Source organism: Takifugu flavidus, chromosome 1, assembly GCF_003711565.1.
Source record: "Takifugu flavidus isolate HTHZ2018 chromosome 1, ASM371156v2, whole genome shotgun sequence".
NCBI classification, from domain to species: domain Eukaryota; kingdom Metazoa; phylum Chordata; class Actinopteri; order Tetraodontiformes; family Tetraodontidae; genus Takifugu; species Takifugu flavidus.
Window position 1 is genome coordinate 12397024 of NC_079520.1, and position 21363 is coordinate 12418386.

General features: G+C 41.6%; 5 protein-coding genes and 1 long non-coding RNA gene across 10 annotated transcripts; 2 read left to right on the forward strand and 4 right to left on the reverse strand.

Annotated features, from left to right (window-relative positions):
- Positions 1-97: 97 nt before the first annotated feature.
- Positions 98-2039, forward strand: LOC130536139 (uncharacterized). Its single transcript, XR_008953288.1, has 3 exons — positions 98-251; positions 614-720; positions 906-2039. It is a non-coding gene; the product is annotated as an uncharacterized LOC130536139 (long non-coding RNA).
- Positions 2040-2713: 674 nt separating this feature from the next.
- Positions 2714-5795, reverse strand: creg2 (cellular repressor of E1A-stimulated genes 2). The gene is made up of 4 exons (XM_057051699.1): positions 5352-5795; positions 4812-4981; positions 4151-4264; positions 2714-3918 (listed from the first exon to the last, which is right to left on the reverse strand). Exons 1-4 carry the CDS (start codon positions 5793-5795, stop codon positions 3777-3779), a joined length of 870 nt encoding a protein of 289 aa, XP_056907679.1. The 3' UTR covers positions 2714-3776.
- Positions 5796-6072: 277 nt separating this feature from the next.
- cracdla (cracd like a) lies at positions 6073-14583 on the reverse strand. 4 transcript variants are annotated; one of them, XM_057051318.1, is made up of 11 exons: positions 14219-14583; positions 12604-14160; positions 11632-11685; positions 10505-10649; positions 10272-10407; positions 10045-10206; positions 9491-9730; positions 8371-9400; positions 6871-7766; positions 6639-6759; positions 6073-6545 (listed from the first exon to the last, which is right to left on the reverse strand). In XM_057051318.1, the coding sequence occupies exons 3-11, from the start codon at positions 11678-11680 to the stop codon at positions 6349-6351; spliced, it is 2976 nt and encodes a 991-aa protein (XP_056907298.1). In that variant the 5' UTR covers positions 11681-11685; positions 12604-14160; positions 14219-14583; the 3' UTR covers positions 6073-6348. The 4 variants fall into 4 exon arrangements, with proteins under 4 accessions (XP_056907298.1, XP_056907306.1, XP_056907328.1 ...); XM_057051326.1 differs by lacking the exons at positions 12604-14160; positions 14219-14583 and adding an exon at positions 11761-12117; XM_057051348.1 differs by lacking the exons at positions 12604-14160; positions 14219-14583 and having other exon boundaries at positions 10499-10649.
- A 51-nt stretch (positions 14584-14634) lies between these two features.
- mitd1 (MIT, microtubule interacting and transport, domain containing 1) lies at positions 14635-16640 on the reverse strand. The gene is given in 7 exon segments (XM_057046609.1): positions 14635-14790; positions 14870-14930; positions 15014-15126; positions 15223-15309; positions 15798-15934; positions 16164-16265; positions 16359-16640. Coding segments are annotated over 7 exon segments (801 nt in total). The 5' UTR covers positions 16504-16640.
- Positions 16641-16840: 200 nt separating this feature from the next.
- On the forward strand, positions 16841-18697 carry mrpl30 (mitochondrial ribosomal protein L30). The gene is made up of 5 exons (XM_057051795.1): positions 16841-17121; positions 17527-17610; positions 17717-17863; positions 18105-18178; positions 18327-18697. Exons 1-5 carry the CDS (start codon positions 17080-17082, stop codon positions 18457-18459), a joined length of 480 nt encoding a protein of 159 aa, XP_056907775.1. The 5' UTR covers positions 16841-17079; the 3' UTR covers positions 18460-18697.
- Positions 18698-18935: 238 nt separating this feature from the next.
- On the reverse strand, positions 18936-21323 carry txndc9 (thioredoxin domain containing 9). Of its 2 annotated transcripts, none has more exons than XM_057051757.1 (5): positions 21216-21323; positions 20300-20491; positions 19723-19841; positions 19262-19516; positions 18936-19174 (listed from the first exon to the last, which is right to left on the reverse strand). In XM_057051757.1, the coding sequence occupies exons 2-5, from the start codon at positions 20471-20473 to the stop codon at positions 19060-19062; spliced, it is 663 nt and encodes a 220-aa protein (XP_056907737.1). In that variant the 5' UTR covers positions 20474-20491; positions 21216-21323; the 3' UTR covers positions 18936-19059. The 2 variants fall into 2 exon arrangements, with proteins under 2 accessions (XP_056907737.1, XP_056907727.1); XM_057051747.1 differs by lacking the exon at positions 21216-21323 and adding an exon at positions 20736-20757.
- Positions 21324-21363: the final 40 nt, after the last annotated feature.

A 21363-nucleotide genomic window follows, 5' to 3' on the forward strand; every position in this document is an offset into this window, starting at 1 on the left:
TGCCTTCAGGATATTGACGAGGGTGTGCACGCAGACATATGAGGACGTCAGGCGTTTGAAAAATACCGTTTATTTAACGGGTCTGTAAACGGACTGGAGCGGTGAAAGAGGGATGTTTGGACGTACCCAGTCTAGGTGCGTCTTTCGTAGTCGATATTCGTAGCGCTTTCGTCGTGTCCTGTACCATTATACGGCGGCCACTCACGAATCCGTTGTTTTCCGGGACAAGATAGTATACATCGGTCGTCTGGGTAAGACAAAAAGGCTAGATACCGATAGGAACCATTGTAGAGTCTTTGACAACAAGTTAGAGGCTGGTGGCTCGAGCGTGTAACGACTGGTGTTCACCCATAGGCTGCTCGGCTCCTGACGGCGGTCACAAGGCAACGCCTCAAATCGCGATGGTTCCGGTTTTACTCGCAACAGATTAATTTAAAAGGTAAAAGCATGTCGCTAAGAAAATTAGATTTTTAATTTGTGGAACTGATGGTTGAAACTATAGCTAATATTACAGCTCGTTTGCTTTTTATTTTTACTAAAAATATTTTGTAGTCGAACTGTTCAGCTATTAACACCACCCTGTTCACTAATAATGTTGCTTGATTAACTTGAGATAAGGGATGAAGCTCTGCTGTGAACTGAAGACGACTTCTGGAGGGAAGGCCAAACGTCTTCAAGAAAACCCCAACAAGTCCAGTGGATGCAGAGATCTTACATTGGGTAACTATGACCTGGATGAATGAGAATCTACTCAGACAGCTCTGTTGTGGTTAAGATTTGCTGGGACCAGTGTGCAGTTGGCTCTTTCTAGGGTAAATACTCTGTCAGTTCCGTTGCTCAGTCGCTGAGGTAACTTGTCAGGTCTAAAGTCCAGGAGACGATAATTAACTTCTGCTTCCTCTTAGACACCAAACGACCCAAGGCTGTCATCTGGGATACACGGAGAGGAAGTAAGAGCCTTTAACTCACTGGGAAAGGAGTCCCTCTGGCCTGTCAAGAGTAACCTGTCTGCCTAGATGTAGGCAGTCTGACCAAAGGCAGCCACCCCATGAGGGGAAGTGACAATGGCCTGGACCAGATCATTCTATGCATGGAACTGGGCCGGAGCAGGAAGACTTGATTGCTGAGCCTCCAATGTAATTCCAACGAAAGTAGACCGCCTGAGTTGAGCAGGGTCGATGTATGTATGTCACAAAAGGCACAAAACGGTGTACAAGTTGGGAAAGTGAATGAGGATGCGCGAGCCAAATGTAGTGCATTTATTTCAGTGTGAAAGCGAAGAAACGTTATCGATACGCACAAAACATTTAAATCTTATTTTAATGTGAAGGGCGGGATCACCGGCGACTTTCCGCATGCGCGATATATTTGCTGTGCGCGGACGCAGTGGCAGCGGGGCTCCACTCTGCTCTGACCGAGGGCGGGGGCTCTGTGGCGGGGGAGGGGCCCACGGCAGCGCCCGCTGCTCGCTGAGGACAAGACCTACGTGGGAAATTAACCTATAACCCCAGAAAAAGTCGATTGGTCGGTGTTCGCGTTTTGGCTTCAAAGGAAATATGCATTATTTAAACATGCAGCTGGGAAAAAAATAAAGGAAACAGGCTGTTGTAAATTAGTATTCCAATCAATTTACGCAATTTTACGCAACAGACAGTGAGGCGAATTACAGGGCCGTTAACATTTGCTGGTTCAAATATTGTTTGCAAAACAGCAATGTGTGCAAAGTATTGCCCCAGGATTTTTGAAAAAATCAATACCGGTAGTATCCAGGGATTGGTTAATGTTCCGAAACTATTTGCAATTGATGAGAATTATATACCGGTAAGCTGACTGCATGACTCACTGGCATTTTTTGTAAGTTGATTTTGAAATTTGTTATTAATCATTGAGGTTACGAAATCAAGCATTTCAGAAAATGAGATGTGGAGCATAATTCCCTTCAGGCAATGCTATCTCTTGTATTCAAGGAAACTAAAGTCCTTAAATCCCTCACGAATTAAAGGTAAACTTCTACCACTGTGCTGTTGGTAGCATATAGACTCTCTGTGGTTCTTTAGCCGCAGACTGAGCAACAAGAACTCCAATGGGTAGTGAAAATAAGGGAAATCATTGGGAATCATTAGCATTAATTAAGTCCTACACAACCAGTCCTGCCTACCAGCTGTTTGACCTGCTGTCATCTGGAAGAAGATTCAGATCCATCTGAGCCAGCATATATGTCTATATACATGCATTTTTTTTATATATATATATATATATATATATATATATATATATATATATATATATATATATATATATATATATATATATATATATTATATGTGTGTGTGTGTGTGTGTGTGTGTGTGTGTGTGTGTGTGTGTATGTGTGGGTGTTCACTTTCAATTAATATAATGTTTAATTTTGCTTGAAAAAGTCGTGCTGAGCTAATTCTTGACTCGTTTTCTAGTCGTGGACAGCATGGGGCAGCATAGAAAAACAAAAGAAACCCCACTTTGGTATTTCATCAAGAAACTGCAAGAGACATTTGCTCATTATTTTGTTTTTACAGAAATTTTACTTTTAAGTGCCATAGAGGAGTCTTTTGTTAAACTACTTGCAAATAAAAATGTTCCTGCCTTTACATACAGTATTTTCTTGTTTCTGGGAGGGCACAGAAGAGCCTTTTTGTATTCCCAAAAGTTATTTTCCAATAAAGCAGCCAGACAAATTATTAAGTTTCCATTTTATACCTGCATTCTTTATTGAAGTTGTAGTTGAAGTTGAAAAATTTGTTGAATGCTGAGTCTTCGTTAATCACAACAGGAGTAGTTGTTGTGATTATTTTTCACCCCCAAAAATATCAGACAAAACATAACAGCAACTTTGAAGCTTTGCGCCACAGCTGCAGGAGCTTCATAAGAAGGTCCAAGAGAAACAGGCTTCCATCCGCCTGAAGATCACACACCTGATAAAGTCAGTAAAAGAGAGAGCTTGGAGCTTCTAAACTGAAGATCATCCTAGCTCGGTGAAAAATAATGCATCTTTTAAAAAGACAATGACAAAAACTCATTCAAATATTGTGTACAGAAATGTCAGACCTACACAGAATGTGATGGAAAGTCAAACAAACATTCCCTTCTTCTGTCCATATAGATCTAGGACAGGTAGCGTTTAATGGGATTATACAAGGGAAAGAAACCTGTACCTGAATCAATCAATTTATTTACTTACTGAAATTAGTAATCCAGGCACTAGACCCAAGAGTTTGAGAATCTGCCTCTGCAATTCATATTGCTGGAAGATCCAGCTACTTTTACCTACCGAGCATGAGACTGCAGCTGAAAAAATTATACAGACGTTAGTTTTGGTACATCAGTAAGGCAACATTCAGCTGGAGTGCAAACACACATTTAAAGTGACAGGTTATTACAAACTATCAAAATAAATTTTTAAAAAGATATTTGACCATTTAACATCTTATAAGATGTCCAACTATTATATCAGGAGTGTCGAAACCCAGTCCTTGAGGGCCATGATCCAGGTTTCCCTTCCTCCTCTGCAGAAAACAGCTTTCACAAGGCAGGTGGGACCCCAGGTGTAAGAGTTGTTCACCCTCTAGATCAGACAACACGGGTGGATGGTGGCCCTCGAGGCCAGGGTCTGGACACCCCTTTATCATATAAATACATTCATACACCAGTAACTGGAAAATGATTGACTGTTGGAAAAACAACTGAACTTCAACAGTATCTGAAGATTAATGCTTAAAATACTAAGTAGCACGTGACATTTCAAAAAGGTGTAGCTTTGAAGTAGTCCTCCAGTGGAACCAGTGATATGCCTCCTGTCCAGTCTTGTAACCAGACCTGGATCAAGTCGAGCTTCATGAAAAACCACTTGTGTCCCACTGGCCACTTTGCCATCACAGGATGTCTGTAACAATAAGACCAACATGTGGAGACACATACGGTAGAGACAAAACGGTGGGTCAGAGCACTTCCAGGAGACTTCAAACCAATCAAGGGGTGCTCTTTGTACTTGGGTGTAAATAGTGGCAGAAAAGAAAAAAACCAAAAAAAGGCAAACTAGTTAAGAACACAAAAAGATATATCTTATATTATTGGGTTCTTCAATATCACAATAAAGCACCACTACCATAAATTACCTAGAAAACATGGCCTCCTTTGCAAAGGCAACCTCCTCTGGTGCCACCTCAACCATCTTGCCTGTCAGCGTGAGCCGTGCACATCGGGGATCCTCTGGGTCAAACGCCATTTGCCTTTAAACACAGAAAAACATGTTATTGAAAAAAAGATGTCACACATCTTTAAACACAGAAAAACATGTTATTGAAAAAAAGATGTCACACATCTTTAAACACAGAAAAACATGTTATTGAAAAAAAGATGTCACACAAAACAATAGCACAACAATAGCAGTAGCTTGTTCTAGGCCAGGGGTGCCTATTACGTCGATCGGCGTGACATTAAAAAATATCAGCCTATCATTCATCCCGTCACTTGATTGATATACGGGGCAGCCAATTAGATGACAACTGAATTTGACATTCAGGTGACCAATCAAGCGCAAACGACGGCGCTAAGTGCAGCAGAACCTACGATGTCAGCGATGAAAAAGTGTGGGCACCCCTGTTCTAGGCTATTACCGGTACCTTAACTGTTCGTGACTTTTTATGTTTTCAAATCAAAGTAAAACACAGAAAACCTTACGAATTTTCTTTCATGCCGTCAGAACTTGTGCACTAGTTCACTGGTTTCCTTGCAAATGAGTCTAGCAAGGTTTGTGTTTGACACGTTGGAACTTGCCTGCAAAACTCTCCCTCCGCCTCCGAGAACGTGAGGGAAGCATGAGGATTACTCCTCAGGTCCGACACGGTGGTGTCCATTGGAGTCACATAAAAATAAATGACTCCAGTGCTGTTGTCCGCTGGGCCATCGCTCACCGAAAAGATGTTCCCAAAGGGTAGACCTTTTATCTGCGGCACAAGAGATGGAAATTAACATTAGTCCAACACCTTTGTCATTTCACTTGGAATTCATTTAAATCAGCAGTGCATAATATTCCTATCCTTCAGATTAAATGTAGAAATACTCTCATCTACGTCCAGTTTATGGACTGTAGCCAAGAAATTAAGAGAAATAGATTTTTTAACTCCATTGTGTTTAATCTTGTACCTGGACATTGTCACTTTTTCTAAATCGGAGCCTTATTCAACACAAATCTAATTAAAACAACTAAGAAAGGCAGAACAAAACACCAACATTAAAAAGAAACTAGGAACCATGTTAGAATAGTGTTCTGAAGTTGTAACATTGAGTGAGCAGGGTTGCCAGACCGTCTGTTACCTTGTCCTGGTTGGAAATGGTGGCTAAATGTCCCCAGTCGCTCTGATGGGCGATATATCTGGCTGTCCTGGCGGTCTCCTGGTGAGGAGGAGGTGCAGAAGAAGGAGGACCGCTGCTCCTGCTGGCGGGCTTCTGCACTTTCTCCAACCGATACGAAAAGAGACGGGAGGAGAGCTGCGCCACATTGTCGTTTTCAGACTCCACCAGCTCCACGGGACTCTGAGCGCTGTCACCCACGACGTTGGGCGAAGAGTAAGCCTGCTTCCACAGCCCCGCACTGTCCACCAGCAACGCCGGGGCGTCCTCTTCAGACAGGTCCGCGTCCTCCGCCACATCATTGGCAGGGACGACCCAGGAGACCGAGCCGCCTCTCAGGGTGTAACTGCGACACAGACACAGGACACTGGCCAAGACCACCGCCAAGGGAAAGGAACGAGCCTCCATTAGGACTCAGAGGCCGCTCGCGCTCACCGCAGCCACTGTTTACCTCCTCACGTGTCTTTGTTTCCGCGACACGAGGAGATTTCACAACAGAGCGGCGCGACAGCGCCTCCTACAGGTAAACAGAAGCACTCGATTTACACCGTTTGACGCACAAAACAAAACCCTCCCATCTGTTCATGCTTCAATTTTATATACATTTTGGTGCATTCGATTGAATTCAAGCGATATGATGTTGGGAAAAACTAGTGTTTTGAGAAGATTAGTGATGACGATACAATTTGGTTTCAGCCGAGAGGCGGATCCCTTTTGGAACTTTATTTTCAAAGACGAGCAGATAACAGCAAAGCTTCTCTGAATTTCATAAAACATATTTTGGATAAATCTTCTGCAGTAGTTAGACTATAACAAACCTCTGAATATGTAATCTAAGTCTCTTATGATGCTTTACAATTACATAAAATTCAATATTTATATTTGATGCAATGACACAACAGCCGTGGCAGAGTAAAGCACCTTTTCTGACACATATTGTTCAGCAAAATATTTGTTCCTCTCAGTCCATTGACTTGTCAGTCCAGGCCATTGACTTTCTTTTTGCCAGCTCCATCCAAGAGGGTTGGCTGCTGTCAGATGCAGACTGAAATGCCGGAGGCACTGCAGGTGAGGGCGAGTTCAATGGAGACGACAAAACATTTTTACGTAGCCATTTGTCCTCACACGTCCTTTCAGGGACTTTGACGGGACTTGAATCTGAAGAGGGAAAAAAATCAGTCATGTTGTTGCACAATGGAATATCATATGGGATAGCAACTGCAGTAGTTGTAAATAATCTGAATTAAACACCTGCTGGTTTTAGTCCTTGTCCTTCCTTTGAATCTATGTCTTTATTTAGATGTGTGGTTTTGGTTGAGGCCATAGACTCTTCTGACATCTGCCCCTCGGCTGAAGCTTTCTTTATGTCCACCTAAGGAAGATAGGATGTGCAAAATAGTAGCTAATAAATAAATATAGTTACATCGTACAAAGCATTGAAAAGAAATATTAAAGGCAGTTACAAAGAGTAAAGAGTACAAACCGTCTTGGTCCCACTGTGTCCACATGTCCACTGTGCTTGTTTCTCCAAAAAAGCAGCCTTCATGCCGACTGACCCTGACCAAATTGCCTGTCTCCCTGAAACTGATGCATTCCCTTTCTCCTGCATGGATTCTTCTTTCTCACCTCTTACAGAGGCAGAAACTAGAGGTGAAGCTCTCACTGATGAGCTGGCAGAAGCGCTGGCCGGAGCTGATGGGCATTTGCTGGTGACTTGTCCTCTATCGCTCCACGTGGGTGAAGGATGCTGTTTCTGACCCGAGGAAAGGTAAAACTGAGCGAGCGACTGTGCAACACTCGTTTGTGCAGACTGAGGTGAGGTTTCTGCTTGTACAGAAGACAGAGGAGATGGTGTTGTATGCGGGTGAGCCCATACGGATGCAGGCTGTGAGGTGGGCTGAGATGTGTTTGGTTGCGAGTGGCATTTATTGGTTTGCTGGTCTGCAGCCAAAAGAGGCGACATCTTTGGTTTCACAGCCTGAGCTGAATTTCTACTTTGCTGTGTTTCAGCTTGGCCTGCTTCCATTGAAGGATGATTCGTGGCGTCATGTGATGTTGAACTGGTTTGCAGTTGCTCCCCAGCCGGAGCTTCTGTCGTGTTCATCACGTGCACGTGAGTTTGTGGTCGAGCCTGCACACCTGTCAAATCTCTGGGGAATCGACCAGCAAAAAGCTGCTGGAGACTTCTGGTCTTTTCCATGGCCAGGCTCATCCAGGACACCTCAGGTGGGGCAGTCGGTGCAGTGGGCTGAGGCTCTTGAGGGCAGGTTTCAGCTTCTTTGAGCTTAGAGGAGGTCACATGGAGGTCCTTTGGTGTGATGGGAGGATCGCAGGTCACTGGCAGGTTATTCCTAACGGGCCTGCCTGATGGGGCTGGATCTGTAAGAGAGTCAGATGCACTTAAAGCCTCTGTTGCCTGAGGATCTGTTAAAGTGCAAAAGTCCCCTGAGATAATGGAAAATGTTTTTGCTTGAGCAAAATGAGGAACTAATGTTTCATCATGTCAGACTAGTGTCCAGACTGCCTCAGACTGTGATGAAATATACATCCCTTTTTCTCTTTTTCGAATGTCTGTTTTTAATGTCATATTGGAGGTGCCATGACACCATTGACAACAACTTCAGCGTCACGTCCTGTCCATAACTACACAAACTTAAAATGAATTATTAATGGTTTATATACAATAGGATCACATTGCAGAGTCGCATTCTGTTATCTTCATTCAAACCGGTGACCTTTAGTGTTCAAACAGCATCTGAGTGCACACGACAGCCAATAAACAAAAGCTAATAGAAAGAGAACAACCGTCATTTGAGGCGGTGTGATATTTGTGGCTGTGGTCAGATAAGTATGAAAGAGTTGCAGCCATCCGCCCAGCTGCAGGCTCTTTCTGGTGGTATGTAGTCATTTTTGGGAAGCTGTGCTGTGAAAACCTGAGGAAAAGGCCACAGAACCATCTGTATGGTGTTGTGAGACTTCTCACCTGACACCTGGTGGTCCTTAGCTGTGGGTGGTTTCCAAGACACCAAGCTTGAGGTGTCGCTTTTTTCTGTCATGTGACTTTTTGGATCGTCACGCTGCTCAGCGCTCAGCGCCGCTGGATTAGTGATGTAGTTGGAGGACCGTAATCTCATCGACTGAGACGTGCAGCGGAGTTTGACACCAAACGCTGTCTTCACTTCATCCTTCCCAGTCTCTTGCACTTCCATTGCCTCTTTTAGCATTTTCTGGCTGCGCACTGCCTCCTCCTCCTCCTCCTCCTCTGCTGCCACAGCAGTTTCAGTGGTGACAGATGGAAACGAAGATGCCAGCTCCATCTTTTGTTGACTGTCCCTCCTGTCCCACGGAAGAGCTGAGCTCTTGTCTGGAGCCCCTCCAGGAAAGGGCCCCCCTTTTTGCCGCAGCTCTTTAAACTCTGGCTTTTCCTTCATACTTGAACAGGTTCTATTCTCAATCCTGCACCTTGCTTGCTCCAACACTCCCACGAAGCTGCCTGATCGAGGTCTTTCCACATCTCTATTTCTGGCTGTGGTTATAGAGAAATGAGAGGACCCCGAACCTGGTGAGGGTCTCTTTATTTCTCGTGTGCTGGGTGCAGGTTCTGAGGGTCCTTTAGAAGAGCTTTCAGTATTGCTCTTGTCACACAACACAGGCGGTATCTCTGACATCCCTTCCCTTATGTTTTTCAATTCTGATGGTATAAACGATGAATGTGGTCGTCTAGTATCTGTGTTGTCCGCTGGTCGCTGAAGCTTCACTCTAAGCACTGGAGGAGGGGCAGAGGGCAGTCCCCCCAGGAGAGCTTGGTCCTGCTGCGTTAAGCTCGATGATTTCGATGGGGAGTTTGGTTCATCTGGGAATTTTGTACTCAGACACTGAGATGCAACAGGCTGATCTTCTTCCTTTTGGTCTGCATCAAATAGCACCGTCTCCTGAGCAACAACATCTTCCTCTTGCACAGACTCGGGCCTCTCAGCGTTGTTTTGGGTGGGCAAATGAGACTCAGACTCACCCTGTGAAGAAACAAGAGGACAGAGAGATTCAAGAAGTACACCTTTTGGGTTTGTCCTCATAACATGTCAGACACAGAATGGTTCACGCACTGTGAGAACCCTTTTCTTGGTGCTGGCCCTCTGGTTCCTGGGCTTGATGGACACTCGGTGACGCGCTGCAGAGGTATCCAAGCAGGGAATGAATTCAGCTGGAGAGCTGAAGTCCAGCGGGGGTTCAGATGTGGTAGAATTGGAGATCACAGACGGATGTGATGGAGGCTGGCTCACAGATTTAGTGAGTGGAAGTTTGGGTGTGAGCAAAAATGGAAGAGGCAATGGCTGGTATATTGTCTGAGAAAAAAAAATCCATAGAAGGTAAATATACCCCGCCTTTAACAATATTTCCCACCATTACAGATTAATTATATTAAAGGTCAACTTGTTTCCACATATCCCAAATCACCAAGAATGTTCTGTTCAATTATGTATTTAATCATGGCAACTCTACTGAATTAAAAAGAGTGACTGGCAGATCATTTAAATGCTCTTAGACTGGTGCAATGATACATTAAATTATTGAAGCCGCACGACAGCAACCTTCAAACACCGCTAAACTAAAAAGATGCATAAAGGCTTTGGGGTGTTTGTCGTTTTGATTGACTCACCTTGGTAAAGGTTGGTGAGGCTCCAATATCTGTTCCTGAGTTCTTGCGGGGGCTTTGGGGAAGACTGTCATCCTGGCATCCACTTTCCAGAACCTCTGATCGTTTGATCGGCAGAACCAGAGGCGGAGGCCCCAAATGCAAGTTCTGCTGCTGAAGCTTCAGCTATGATAGCAATGAAGCAAAGGTTTGAGAATGGCTGAAATTCCTGAAATTACAACAGATTCTACCTGCAGAGCTTTGATTTTGCTGTGAACATTTTCCTGGGATAAAATCCTGACTGGCTCAACATCCGTCAGAACCTGATCAGCCAAAAAAATGCTGTCGTGGGACAAAGCTCGCGATCCCATCATGCCCTGGGAGCACCTGTTGAAGCGGGAGGAAAAGTGTTAATCCATCGAGGTAAAAATCAGAGCTTAGCTGCAATTATAATGCAAATATTTATACTCATACTGACACTCACGCCAAATCTTCTTCTGATCCGAGCCCCCTTCCTGCTCTTATGTCACTTTCTGACTGGCTGAGTTTCGCCTGTTCCTGTTCAACTGCTCGCTTGTTCTTCCCAAAAAGACGAGTTCTCAGAGACTTTAGTCTGGACTTTTTACGTCCTATTAGAAGATAACCGACAAAATTATTGTCAATAGGTGAACAGAAAATTTAGAGAGAAAAAATAATTGAGCAAACAAACTAAAAAATGAATGATTTCATAGAGATTTAAAAAATACTTGATTTATTATCAAATTCTACATTTTCAGTGTCATTATTAACATTAGGACATAAAAAATGTGTTTGTTTTAGAAATATTAAATCACAATTTAAATTCTCAAAATAGATTATAAAAGATACATGAAATACCATATTTGGTCAACGGTCTTTCTTGTCATACTCTTTGCATAATACATATGCCTTAACTGATATTTTCTCTTCAGACATTGTTTGGTAATTTGCCGTTCTGTGCTATACTATGTTATTCTATGCTATGCTTTCAATGATTATGTCAATATTGAAATATTCACTGATAAAAGTGACATTCACTGTGAGTTTTATTGAGGTAGATCATACAACTACTGCAATACAGTTTGTGTATTACACAATTACATTTGAATCTTTTCCCCTGTTTCCAGTTTATGTCGATGGATGTTGTTAGTAACAAAGAACACAACATCTACCATTTCAAGGTTCAAGGTTTGGCCCCCACAGCTACTTCTCCACCCTTCTATTGTTTATGTTGCTGACCTCCCAACCAATAAGTTCAAAATCCATGCCTGTTAGGGCTATTCTGTTGAAGAATTGAGTAAACCGACATTAACATTTGAGGTTTGCACGTTGCAAATGTGTTATATTTGTGTAATTACAGCAACCATTACAGATCAAAATAATGAATTTCTTTTATGGGCGCATTTCCTGTTTGGTATTCTGGTTGTTTTGAGCAGTGTAATAGAGGGTCCTGTTCAGATCACAGAACGTCCTATAAACATACTTCTAATGTATTACGAAATTATAAACTTATTATTGTTCAAACATATTCAGCTTTCAATGTTGTGCGACCTTTTGAAGCTCTTGTGCAAATGTGCAGGTAAACACTCTCACCTGAAACGTCGTCACGACTTTCTTCTGTTTCTCCACAGAAAGACTCCATCAGCCCTGGAAATGCAGAGAGGTAACATCAAACTGAGACACAGCTGTAATTAAAAATGGACAAAAGTGTCAGACACGCACTTTTTAGAGGTGGCTGTCACATGCTCGAGCGCATTTTACATGTTCCCTGGCAGACATCACATGCAAATAATGCCCTCCCTTGAAGATGTGACACTGGACTTGTGGTTCAAAGGTTTATTGCTGTTATCAGCGCAGATTTTTACTGTAACTAGGCAGGGCTTACTGAGAACTCTACTGAGCACAAAACCCAGCAAATGCAGCGCCATGAGGGAAGAAAGCAGCACTGTGTGTAGATTGTAGAGGACTATAACTACTGTGGTAGGAGTATAGCTATCACCCCGTCACAAAGCAGAGCCACCTGGACCGGATTTCCCAGGAGACTAAGTGTAAAAATACGTCTCTCTGGGTGGCCACACAAACATCCAAATTCACTCCATGTGTTCATGGATTCAGTCCAGGGTGCATCTGCTGCTAACACAGTGTCATTCAGCACTGAAGCCTGATGCAGGACGACGGATCTGGACACACACACACACACACACACACACACACAAAGACTGTCGCCTGCTCAGCCTGCAACACGAACTGACAGCAATATTCCAAGTGTTTTAATCTTGTCCGCAGACGTGCAAGCACAGGCCTTAACATCATTAAGCATTCGCCAACTGGACTGAACCTCCGAGTTTTGTATTTCACTGAGTCAAACTGCAGCCCCATCAGAAACCAGGGATAATCCTCTGGATTACTGACATTGTGAAGGGATCCTTGTACGATTTCACAACAATCCACAACATCAGTTTAATCACAGATTTCCTTTGACACATGCGATTCAGATGGAGCACTTTCACGTCTCGAAAATGCAACAAAACCTAATGTGAAGCTACTCCCATACTCACAACTCACCTGGGGTCCAGCAGCAGCACCGCTGCTCCTCTCTCTTCCTCTATTTGTCCTTGACTCTAAGCCGAGTTGTCCCGTCTCAGCTGTGTCGCTGTATGCTCCACACCTCTGGCTCACGTCGTCACGGGTGATGGAGAGGAAAAGGAGCAAGAGGAAGTGGAAGGAGAGAGAAAAGCAGACAGGGAGGGAGAGCAGGAGAGAGTCAGAGGAAAGGACATTCCATGACAGAGTAAGCAAATGCACAAATAGAAAAGAGGACAGAGGAGAATGAAGGAGAGGGAGAGAGAGAGATAGAGCAAGAGAGGGAGAGATACTCTATTACATTAATGGCACACTGTGGCCCTCTGCGCTAAGCTCCTTATAAAACGTTAACCTGATTTTAGGCTGAGAAATTAGAGTAGAGGGAAAAAAATAAAGCTCCCACTGGAAAGAGGACAGGCATCGGTGAAACACACCTCACAGAACTGTTTTTTTTTACACCCTGGCTTGTCTATGTGTGCACCAAATATGCATTAATCAATTTGTCTTTTGAAGAGTTAAACAAATGTATATATATATAAATAATTTAGCCACAACCAGAGCTCGCTCATCTCCCCCAGTGGGATCCTGTACTGTAAATGCAAATGCATGCAAGTGGAGCAAAAAGAATCATTAATGTCTTACATTTACGTCTTTACAGATAAATTTGAAGGACATTCAAAAGCACTTGAATATTAATTATCCACACTTGTCCCATCTAAACTGAGCTTTCCTTGAGGTCGTCTCTGTATTAGCCCTGGTCCGTGAAACAGTAAAATGTCAAATAATCAAAGAAACAGATTTACTTAAAGAAACCTCTGGGAGCACTATCTAGGCCACTGGGCTGCATCAGAGAGAGGGTGGGCACTACGGAGTGGAAAGCCTCCACACTTTCTATGTGAGTCTGGGTATGTGGGCGGAATTGTGTCTTCCACCCAGCTCCTCATTCGCATACAATAAATCCGACTCCACCAGACTAGACACCCTGCTGGTGACATCTGGATTACACACAAAATACAGGTTGCATATGAACCAACCACAGTGATGCAGCAGGCTTTGGTTGAGCAACGAATATGACTACAGCACATCTGTACACTTCTATAAATATTAGCTGCACTTATTTAAGATTAGCCTAATATGCTGCTTTACAGGACCTGCTGCAACTCCTGTTCAGAGGTTCACTGAGGTTTGTCACAATTATCTATGTTCATGTGTTTTTCTGATAGATTATAATTTCTTCTTCTTAGAGCCCGGATGAGGACTGAACATATCAGGATTAAGGCCGATAGATAATCCCATCACAGATGCTGTTTGAAACCCCTCACACGAGTGATCGTTTATTTAGTTCATGCAAAGACATTTGTGCCATGACTGCTGATGACACAGGGAAGCCCACCCAACAGCCTTTTCACACATTTAAATGCACATCTTATGTGGTGGTAAGACAGAGCTGTTTTTCTTTTTAGCATTTGTGGTTCGAGGCCTGATATGGACACAATCAGCTTTCAAGAAAAAGGCCTGAATTAAGATTCTGATTAAAAACTCTACACATTTGTACTAGTTTTGCAAAGATACTCATTGATATAATGCATTATCCAACCTTCCACCCTGCCCATCACAGCTAAATGCCCAACTGTTTTAACCTAAAAGCCAAGTTTTGACCTTCCAACAGCAATTTGGAGTAGGAGGAGCAACCAAAATGTCTTCATTTTGATGCTTATTGTGTTGCATGTCCAAGAATACACAAACTTAATAGTTCACTCCCCATTTAAAGACAGATTATGTATTATAATGAACAATAAACAGAAGTGTTTGATGGTAGGTTTAATAAAATGTTACATAATTTGTAAACAAGGAAAACACAGTTTATTATAAAGCCAAATTCAATAAAAACAAGTTTCAAAAGGTATGGTATAAAAATTAAACATCCTGTAAATTTAAAACAAATGAAATAAAAAATGTGATAATGTGTAGCGAGAATTAGAGGTTTATAAAAGACAACTCCAACCGAATTTATCATGCAGCAGGTCTGTAGAGTTGGTGTGTTGGAGAAAACATGAACATGAAGCTTGAATTTTATAGGCTTTTGGTGTGTTTAGTGTGAAAAATATCTACAGTGGTCTCCTGGCACTGGCGCAGATCATAATCACAATATCCCACAGAAAATCGTCCCTAGAAGATGTAAAAATATAGCAGGTACATAAGTTATTCCGACACCAGCAGTTTCAGAATGCTGTGATATGACTGTTACCTTAGGTCTTTTAAAGTAATCCAACCCTCTTCCTATCTTAATGATCCAACCATTATCAAACCTAAAAACAGTAAATTTTATAATGATTTCATTAGGCTCAATTTAAACAGGATCGACTTAAACATGTTTTTGTTGCAGCTGTACCTTATCTCTCTGTCATGTATAGTGGAGGAGTACTCCACATCCAGAGTCATGCCCAGAGCACTGAGACTTTGTTTCATTTCATCCAGGGCGTAGCTCTGCTGGCAGTTCTCAGCCTCCCCGAAAGGATGAAGAGCAAAGAAAAATCAGCATTCAACAAAAGGAGGAAAACAGTTAAACAAGCCACTGTAACCACCGTCAAAAGGACTTACTTCATCCTGTGTGGTGAGCAGATGGATTCTCTTCACCTTGCAGGGTGCTTTCACTAGCATCTCACAGAACCGCAGGAAATTATACAACTAAAGCAGAGAGAAGGTGGCCGGCTTGACACAGTCCTGTGAGTTAACTATTACTGTAGGCTGAGGTTCTAACTAACAGTGTCAGTAAGCTGCTGCAGACTGTTGTCCACCACAACTATTTAACAGTACTGTAATTTATGTGTTGTTTTTCTATGTTTGTATGTAACTGACTGGTTTTTGTTAGTATTAACCAGAATTTACTCTAGGTCTATTTCAATGTATCAGTTTCTATTTGCATTATAATAGCATGAGATTAAATAATAAAAGATACAGGTATTGTGTCATTTAACTACAGGGACCCTTAAGTAAGAGTCGGCCTTTTTCTTCCAGGTTTTTAGTTATCAGAAATGGAAACACTGAAACACGGGAGCTGTTGTGGATTTTCAGCCAAGAGGCTCAGAGCAACCACAAAACACACTCTAGCTTGAACTTGTGTCATGTGTATATTTTAGTTTGATGATACAAAAAACATTAAAAAAGGTTCTTACTTGGTGGATGTGTCGTATGTATGGATCTTCGACCCAGACCTCGGTGAGTAGACTGCTGATGTATGGTTTAAAAAGAGCCTCATAGCTGTAACCAGTAGCATCCTCTGCTATTCTGATCTGCTCATGGTACTTCCCATCTGAAACCACACAGACCAGAGGGAGACCACTCAAGAAGGAAGAAAACAATACTAGTTACTGAAGTTAAGCCAAAACAACATTTTTGTTACAATTGTACATTAACTGGTTTTCTGTGTGCAAGTACACACTATGTGAACATTAATAGTTTTAACAGGTCCTCAGAAAATCAATAAGATGGTTGTAATATAGATGAGCAGTTAAAGTTAGGCCTTGCTCAAGAATGATTACCTTCTTTCACCTGGTTAACATGGGCTTTTATTTGTTCTGCTCTGTCCATATAGCCTTTTATTTTGTCCCTGAAGTGGCCTCTCTTTGAGTCATCTTTCACAGCTGATAAAGGAACAAGAAAAAGCATTTAAAGCCGGATTCATTTATTCGTCGACCTCTTTGTAATGGCTACACATTTAAAGGAGGGAGACAGACCTTTCAATACATCCATAAGCAGCTGGATGCCCTCCTGGTAGCAGACAAGAGACTCCTGGAAGCGGCCGCCCTGGTCCAGCTCCACAGCCCGCTTCAGGACTGAGACTGCAGACGCCTCCATTCCTGACACATGATTTTGTGTCATTTTTACAGGTTTCTTGTATATTTAGAGAAGGAAAATTAGGAAATCATGCCTATGACTTTCTCAGAAAACGTATGATACAAGTAACTTCCTAACTTGACAGGGACATAATTGCGCCACAAAAACAACTCCGGGTGAAACTGAGCTTTAGTCTACGCTGGGCTGATAAGTGCTGTTTTTGTTTTTTATTTAAAAAAAAAAGAAAGAATCAAAACCACCAGTTTTGTGTTCGATGCTTTGTGGTGGCATATTAATTTCAACAATGTTTAATGGAATCTTAAGTAAAGTTTTCACATAAACGGGAACAGTTTTAAAGCCATATCTTTCACACCGGAGGAAATTCACAGTAACTCTTCCGGCTTAGACAACCATCACGGGCACTTAAATGACAAACGTGACGGTTTATTTTTCACCTTAAATGATCTACTGGCGTGATTATTTTGATGCAGCCCAGATGAATGTCCTGTTGTGACTTCGATCTTCAGTGCCCCTTTTTTGCGGTTTACCCGCTTATAACCTTGGCGGTGTGTTTATTAGCGAAAGAGCTAGAATAGCTCCCACCGTACCGCTATAGAAACCATGTCTGGTGTCACTCGTTGCTTAAACTCTTTATCAGTCAAGGTAAGAAGACGACTTAAAATATAATATTCTCCTAACAGGAAAGACAGTGGTGAAATAACGACTTTGCATCAGTGAGAAAATCTGTCATTTGTTCCACAGTTGGATACTGTGTTGGTTTCAATACATTCTTTTGTATTTTTCATGCATAAACATACTGTATATGTTGAAGTGATTATCATGTTCAATAGTTAATTCATGTAGCAAATGTGCAATGGCATAAACGTAGGTACTAGATCAAATTTAAAGATGTCACTTTGCTTTTTAATGGTAGAATTTTACCTTTTCTACAGACTTTCCTTCCCCACGCATCTGTTCCTATAATGGCATATTTGTTCCTCCAATAGATGTAAAGATATTATTTAAAATACTTTGATTTTTAGTTTTTAACTGTCATTTAATTTACAGATCCTTAATCCTTCACTTTTGCCGTCTTGTCCCTGGTTTGTATCTACACGCAACAAATTTTCCAAAGCTAGAATTCCACAAGAGGTAATTATGGAACTTCATATGAGAAGTCATGCTATGCATTCATACTTGTGCTTATTTATACTGCACTGAGCAAGATGTAATATGTCTCATGAATTTTACTTAATAGATTTTTGTTGCCCGATCAAAAGAACACGTGAAATATGGGGGTGACCCAGACCAACCACATAAATTACATATTGTGACACGAGTCAAAAGTGTAATGCGGAGACCATACTGGGAGAAGGATATGGTGAAACACCTTGGACTTGAGAAGGTAAAGCTTTAAGTTTGTTTTAAAGCCACCAAAAATTCAAAGATCTTATTTTACAAAAGGTTAACTTAACCAAAAATAACACATATGGGAGAGGTAAAAATGAAGTCAAACAGGCTTAAAGCGAGATTTATACATTTATAAGTTATCTCTACTACCCCATCTGTTTGGGACCCAATGTAAGCATGTCATGTGTGCATTCTTAAGCAAAAATCCATTTCAGTGAATATTTCTTCATATTTAGGCACATGTACCTGTGATTCATAAGAACACACCTGCAGTCAACAGCCAACTGAAATTTATCAAGCACCTTGTAAGGTAAGATTAATTTCAGATGGTTTCAAACCTCTGCAGATCATTTAAGCACTATACAATAAACCTGGTGGCAAACAGCTGTTAAAGAAGAGAACTCGAAGGCCTATTCAAGCGCTTTGTGATGAGTATATAATGAGACTTGTTGTTTTAGGATCCAGCCACTGAAGACCCCCCATGGTCTTCCTGCTGAACAGGACATGGCAGACACCTTCATCAACAGCAAGGGCGAGTTGATTATCCGCCACCTTCTCCACCCTGCAGATCCTAAGGCTATTGAACCTTAGCAACACGGACTTTCAGTCTTCTATCACGTCCTGTTACGATTCTCTAAGCAGGCTTGGATCCAAGTTTTTTGTACCCTCAGAAAATGTCACATTATCCATTTAAATTAAGCATCCTGTTTTAATTAATTATTAAACATGGACAGTTTGAACATTTAAGTTTGTTGCCTGTACCTTTTTTGGTTGAAACAAGCCTAACAATGTACATGGTTAAAAACAAATGAAATCATCTTCCCTCGCGTCGTTACTGTAGCCCGGCTCCATCATTCAGCTGCAGCACCAGTGACGCGGCTCAGGTGACTGAGACCATCCCACACAAATATGGGTTGAGTACACTTTAGATTACCAATAAACTGTTGTTAATCGTTGTTGGTTGAATGTTGGTTCAAAGAGCACAGCAAGTCATTTAAAACATATTTTTATCAAATAGTCAGTTTAAAATATTGCTCCATGGAAAAGAAAATGATTTCTAAAATAAGTGTATTTTGAAAATGATTTTTTTATTTTTTTTTTAAAGTACACGATAGGAAAATGAAATGAAGGAGGCTGAGTAGACCTGGAGGGGACAGAAAAAACCCAAGAATGCTGACTGACTTTTTTTTTTTAATCATCATCAGAATCAGAATCAAGACCTCCCCCTCTGATGGTCTTCTTCTCCAACTTCGTAACCTTTCTGCCGGACTTCTGCGTCATCGAAGGAGGCTCCATTGTGTTCCCACTAAAATGGGGGGAAATAATCAGGTTCAGCTTAACAAGGGGGCTTAACAAAGAGGATGCAGCTCTTCTGGAGCCATATTTCACCCACCTGTAATTAATAACATCTGCACAGCCGAGTCTCCATTCCAGCATCTCTGTGGAAAACTCATCTGTGTTTCCCAAGTCCGTGAATCCAACCACATAGTCCTTTGATTTTCCATCTAACAGCAAAGCCAGTGTTGGAATAATCTTGATCCTCAACCTCTCTGTGAGAAATGGGGCCTTTTCCACATTCAGTTTGATAAACTTGGTCTCAACATGCTTCTTAGCCAGGGTAGCCAGGTGTTTGTCGAGAATTTTACACCTAAAGCAACAGAGCACAAATGCTGAGTACACAATAAAAATTGAATTTGTATAATATTTATCTCAAACTCCACAACAAATGGTGTGTATTTACTCTCAGGGCCATTTTTTGTCACCAAATGCAGCAAGATAGAATTTCTCCAGACACGTAACACATTCACACACTACACATTAAAATGGATGTAATTTTATGGTCTTTATACTGACCTGAAAGTGGAACTTCGGTAGAAATGGCAAACAACTTTATCGCTCTCCTTGACCTCGCTGAAAAAGTCTTTCTCACTTGGGATTTCTCTGTACTCGCCATGGCCTTTATTCAGATACTCCTTAAATAACATTAAGAAGCAAAACAATGACGGTTGAAAGCATCAATGCAATGACAAGATACAATATTCTCTTAAACAACCACTAATATGTGGAACAATTTTCAAATATACCCTGATATCTCAGATTTGATTCTATTTCTATGATTTGCTTTATCCAAAAGTATGTAAAGACCTCAATTTGGCATCCCAGTTTTTGAATCAGTAAAATATTTGCCCACTCTTGTGTTTTCTAGTATATGAGAATATACTAATATGACAAAATTCTAAAAACAACACTAAAACAACCAAGTATCCCCCCTCAATGTTTACAAATCATAAAAGAATAACAAATCTACAAATCAGCCATTTCCACTGTTTCCTAAATTTGTCATTTCGTCTCATCTTAACTGCTTTTTCCCTTTCAGAGTCATTTTGTAAAAATAAAACTGATTTGCTGAAAAACATAACAGCCAACATACCTGCTTCCGTTTCTGAGCCTTTCTGAGAGCTTCTAATCGCCTCTCCCTCAGTCTTTCAAGATCGTCTTCATCCAGCTGTTTTAGTTGATTCAACTCAGCATCCAGCTCATCCTCCACAATCTTGGCTGATGTCTCCAAAATCTTTGTAATTGCATCAATGGATGTGCTGGCCATGGTTGCTCCTGCAGGTTTCTAGTATAGAAACAAAGAATCCAATATGATTTTATGCTATGGAGTCACAAGTCTTAAGTTGAGCAACAGCTTCACAGTAAAGGTTTAAGTCACTAGATAGTAGAGGTCAGTGGTGATGCGTTATGGTCAAAGCCGATTGATCTTGGGAGGATCAAAGGCCGAAGCCCCTCCGTTGTCATAGTTGCTCATTGTTCCTAACCTGTAGGGCTTTCTCGCATAAATTAAGAAAAAAGGAAAAACTTACAAGATACATATATTATGAGTCACGAACTTGGGGCCACTTTAACCTGTCAACAGAATTCTTGAAAGGCTGGAGTTGATCATAACCAACACAATAAGGAAACACCTGCCAGCGTTAACGGCTCTATAGGCAACAAGCAGGCACGATACAATAGCGCGTCACGCCTTGTTTTACTGGCTAATGCTAGCGTTTAGCTGATAGATCCGTTAAATACTTATCTCAACATGTACGTTATTGCCTCCATAGCAGCTAGTAAACGTACATTTGTAAAAATTATATTAGGCCCACAGCGAATCACTTACATGAAACGTAAAATACATGAAAATTGAGCATTATGTTAGCATGCTAGGACAGCTATTAGCCCGCGGTGTTCCTAACAGGACGAAAACGGTTGAAACATTGGTTGCAGTAGTGACACATTCGATATGAGAATAAAGTAAAATGATTATTTTCAATTAAATTATTATTAACGACATGAACTACCTCTTCTTAAAAGGAGGCAATTTCCCAGTGCACGAGAACCAAATGCGGATGTTGCGTCAAACCAGACGGGATGACGTCAGAGGAAGCAGCTTATGACGTACTTTTTTGTTAAAATTGGTCAGTTAACGATCAACACTTTTTCTTGTAC

Coding starts and splice junctions, on each gene's coding strand:
- creg2 (XM_057051699.1), bottom strand. CDS start 5,795: ATGGAGGCTCGTTCCTTTCCCTTGGCGGTGGTCTTGGCCAGTGTCCTG. Junction 4,982..5,351: donor CCATTTCCAACCAGGACAAG/GTAACAGACGGT, acceptor CTTGTGCCGCAG/ATAAAAGGTCTACCCTTTGG. Junction 4,265..4,811: donor GCGGAGGGAGAGTTTTGCAG/GCAAGTTCCAAC, acceptor CTGTGTTTAAAG/GCAAATGGCGTTTGACCCAG.
- cracdla (XM_057051318.1), bottom strand. CDS start 11,680: ATGGAGTCTTTCTGTGGAGAAACAGAAGAAAGTCGTGACGACGTTTCA. Junction 10,408..10,504: donor GGATCAGAAGAAGATTTGGC/GTGAGTGTCAGT, acceptor CCGCTTCAACAG/GTGCTCCCAGGGCATGATGG. Junction 10,207..10,271: donor GCAAAATCAAAGCTCTGCAG/GTAGAATCTGTT, acceptor TTGCTATCATAG/CTGAAGCTTCAGCAGCAGAA.
- mrpl30 (XM_057051795.1), top strand. CDS start 17,080: ATGTCTGGTGTCACTCGTTGCTTAAACTCTTTATCAGTCAAG. Junction 17,122..17,526: donor TAAACTCTTTATCAGTCAAG/GTAAGAAGACGA, acceptor TTTAATTTACAG/ATCCTTAATCCTTCACTTTT. Junction 17,611..17,716: donor AAGCTAGAATTCCACAAGAG/GTAATTATGGAA, acceptor TTTACTTAATAG/ATTTTTGTTGCCCGATCAAA.
- txndc9 (XM_057051747.1), bottom strand. Junction 19,842..20,299: donor AGGCTCAGAAACGGAAGCAG/GTATGTTGGCTG, acceptor ATGTTATTTAAG/GAGTATCTGAATAAAGGCCA. Junction 19,517..19,722: donor TACCGAAGTTCCACTTTCAG/GTCAGTATAAAG, acceptor CTGTTGCTTTAG/GTGTAAAATTCTCGACAAAC.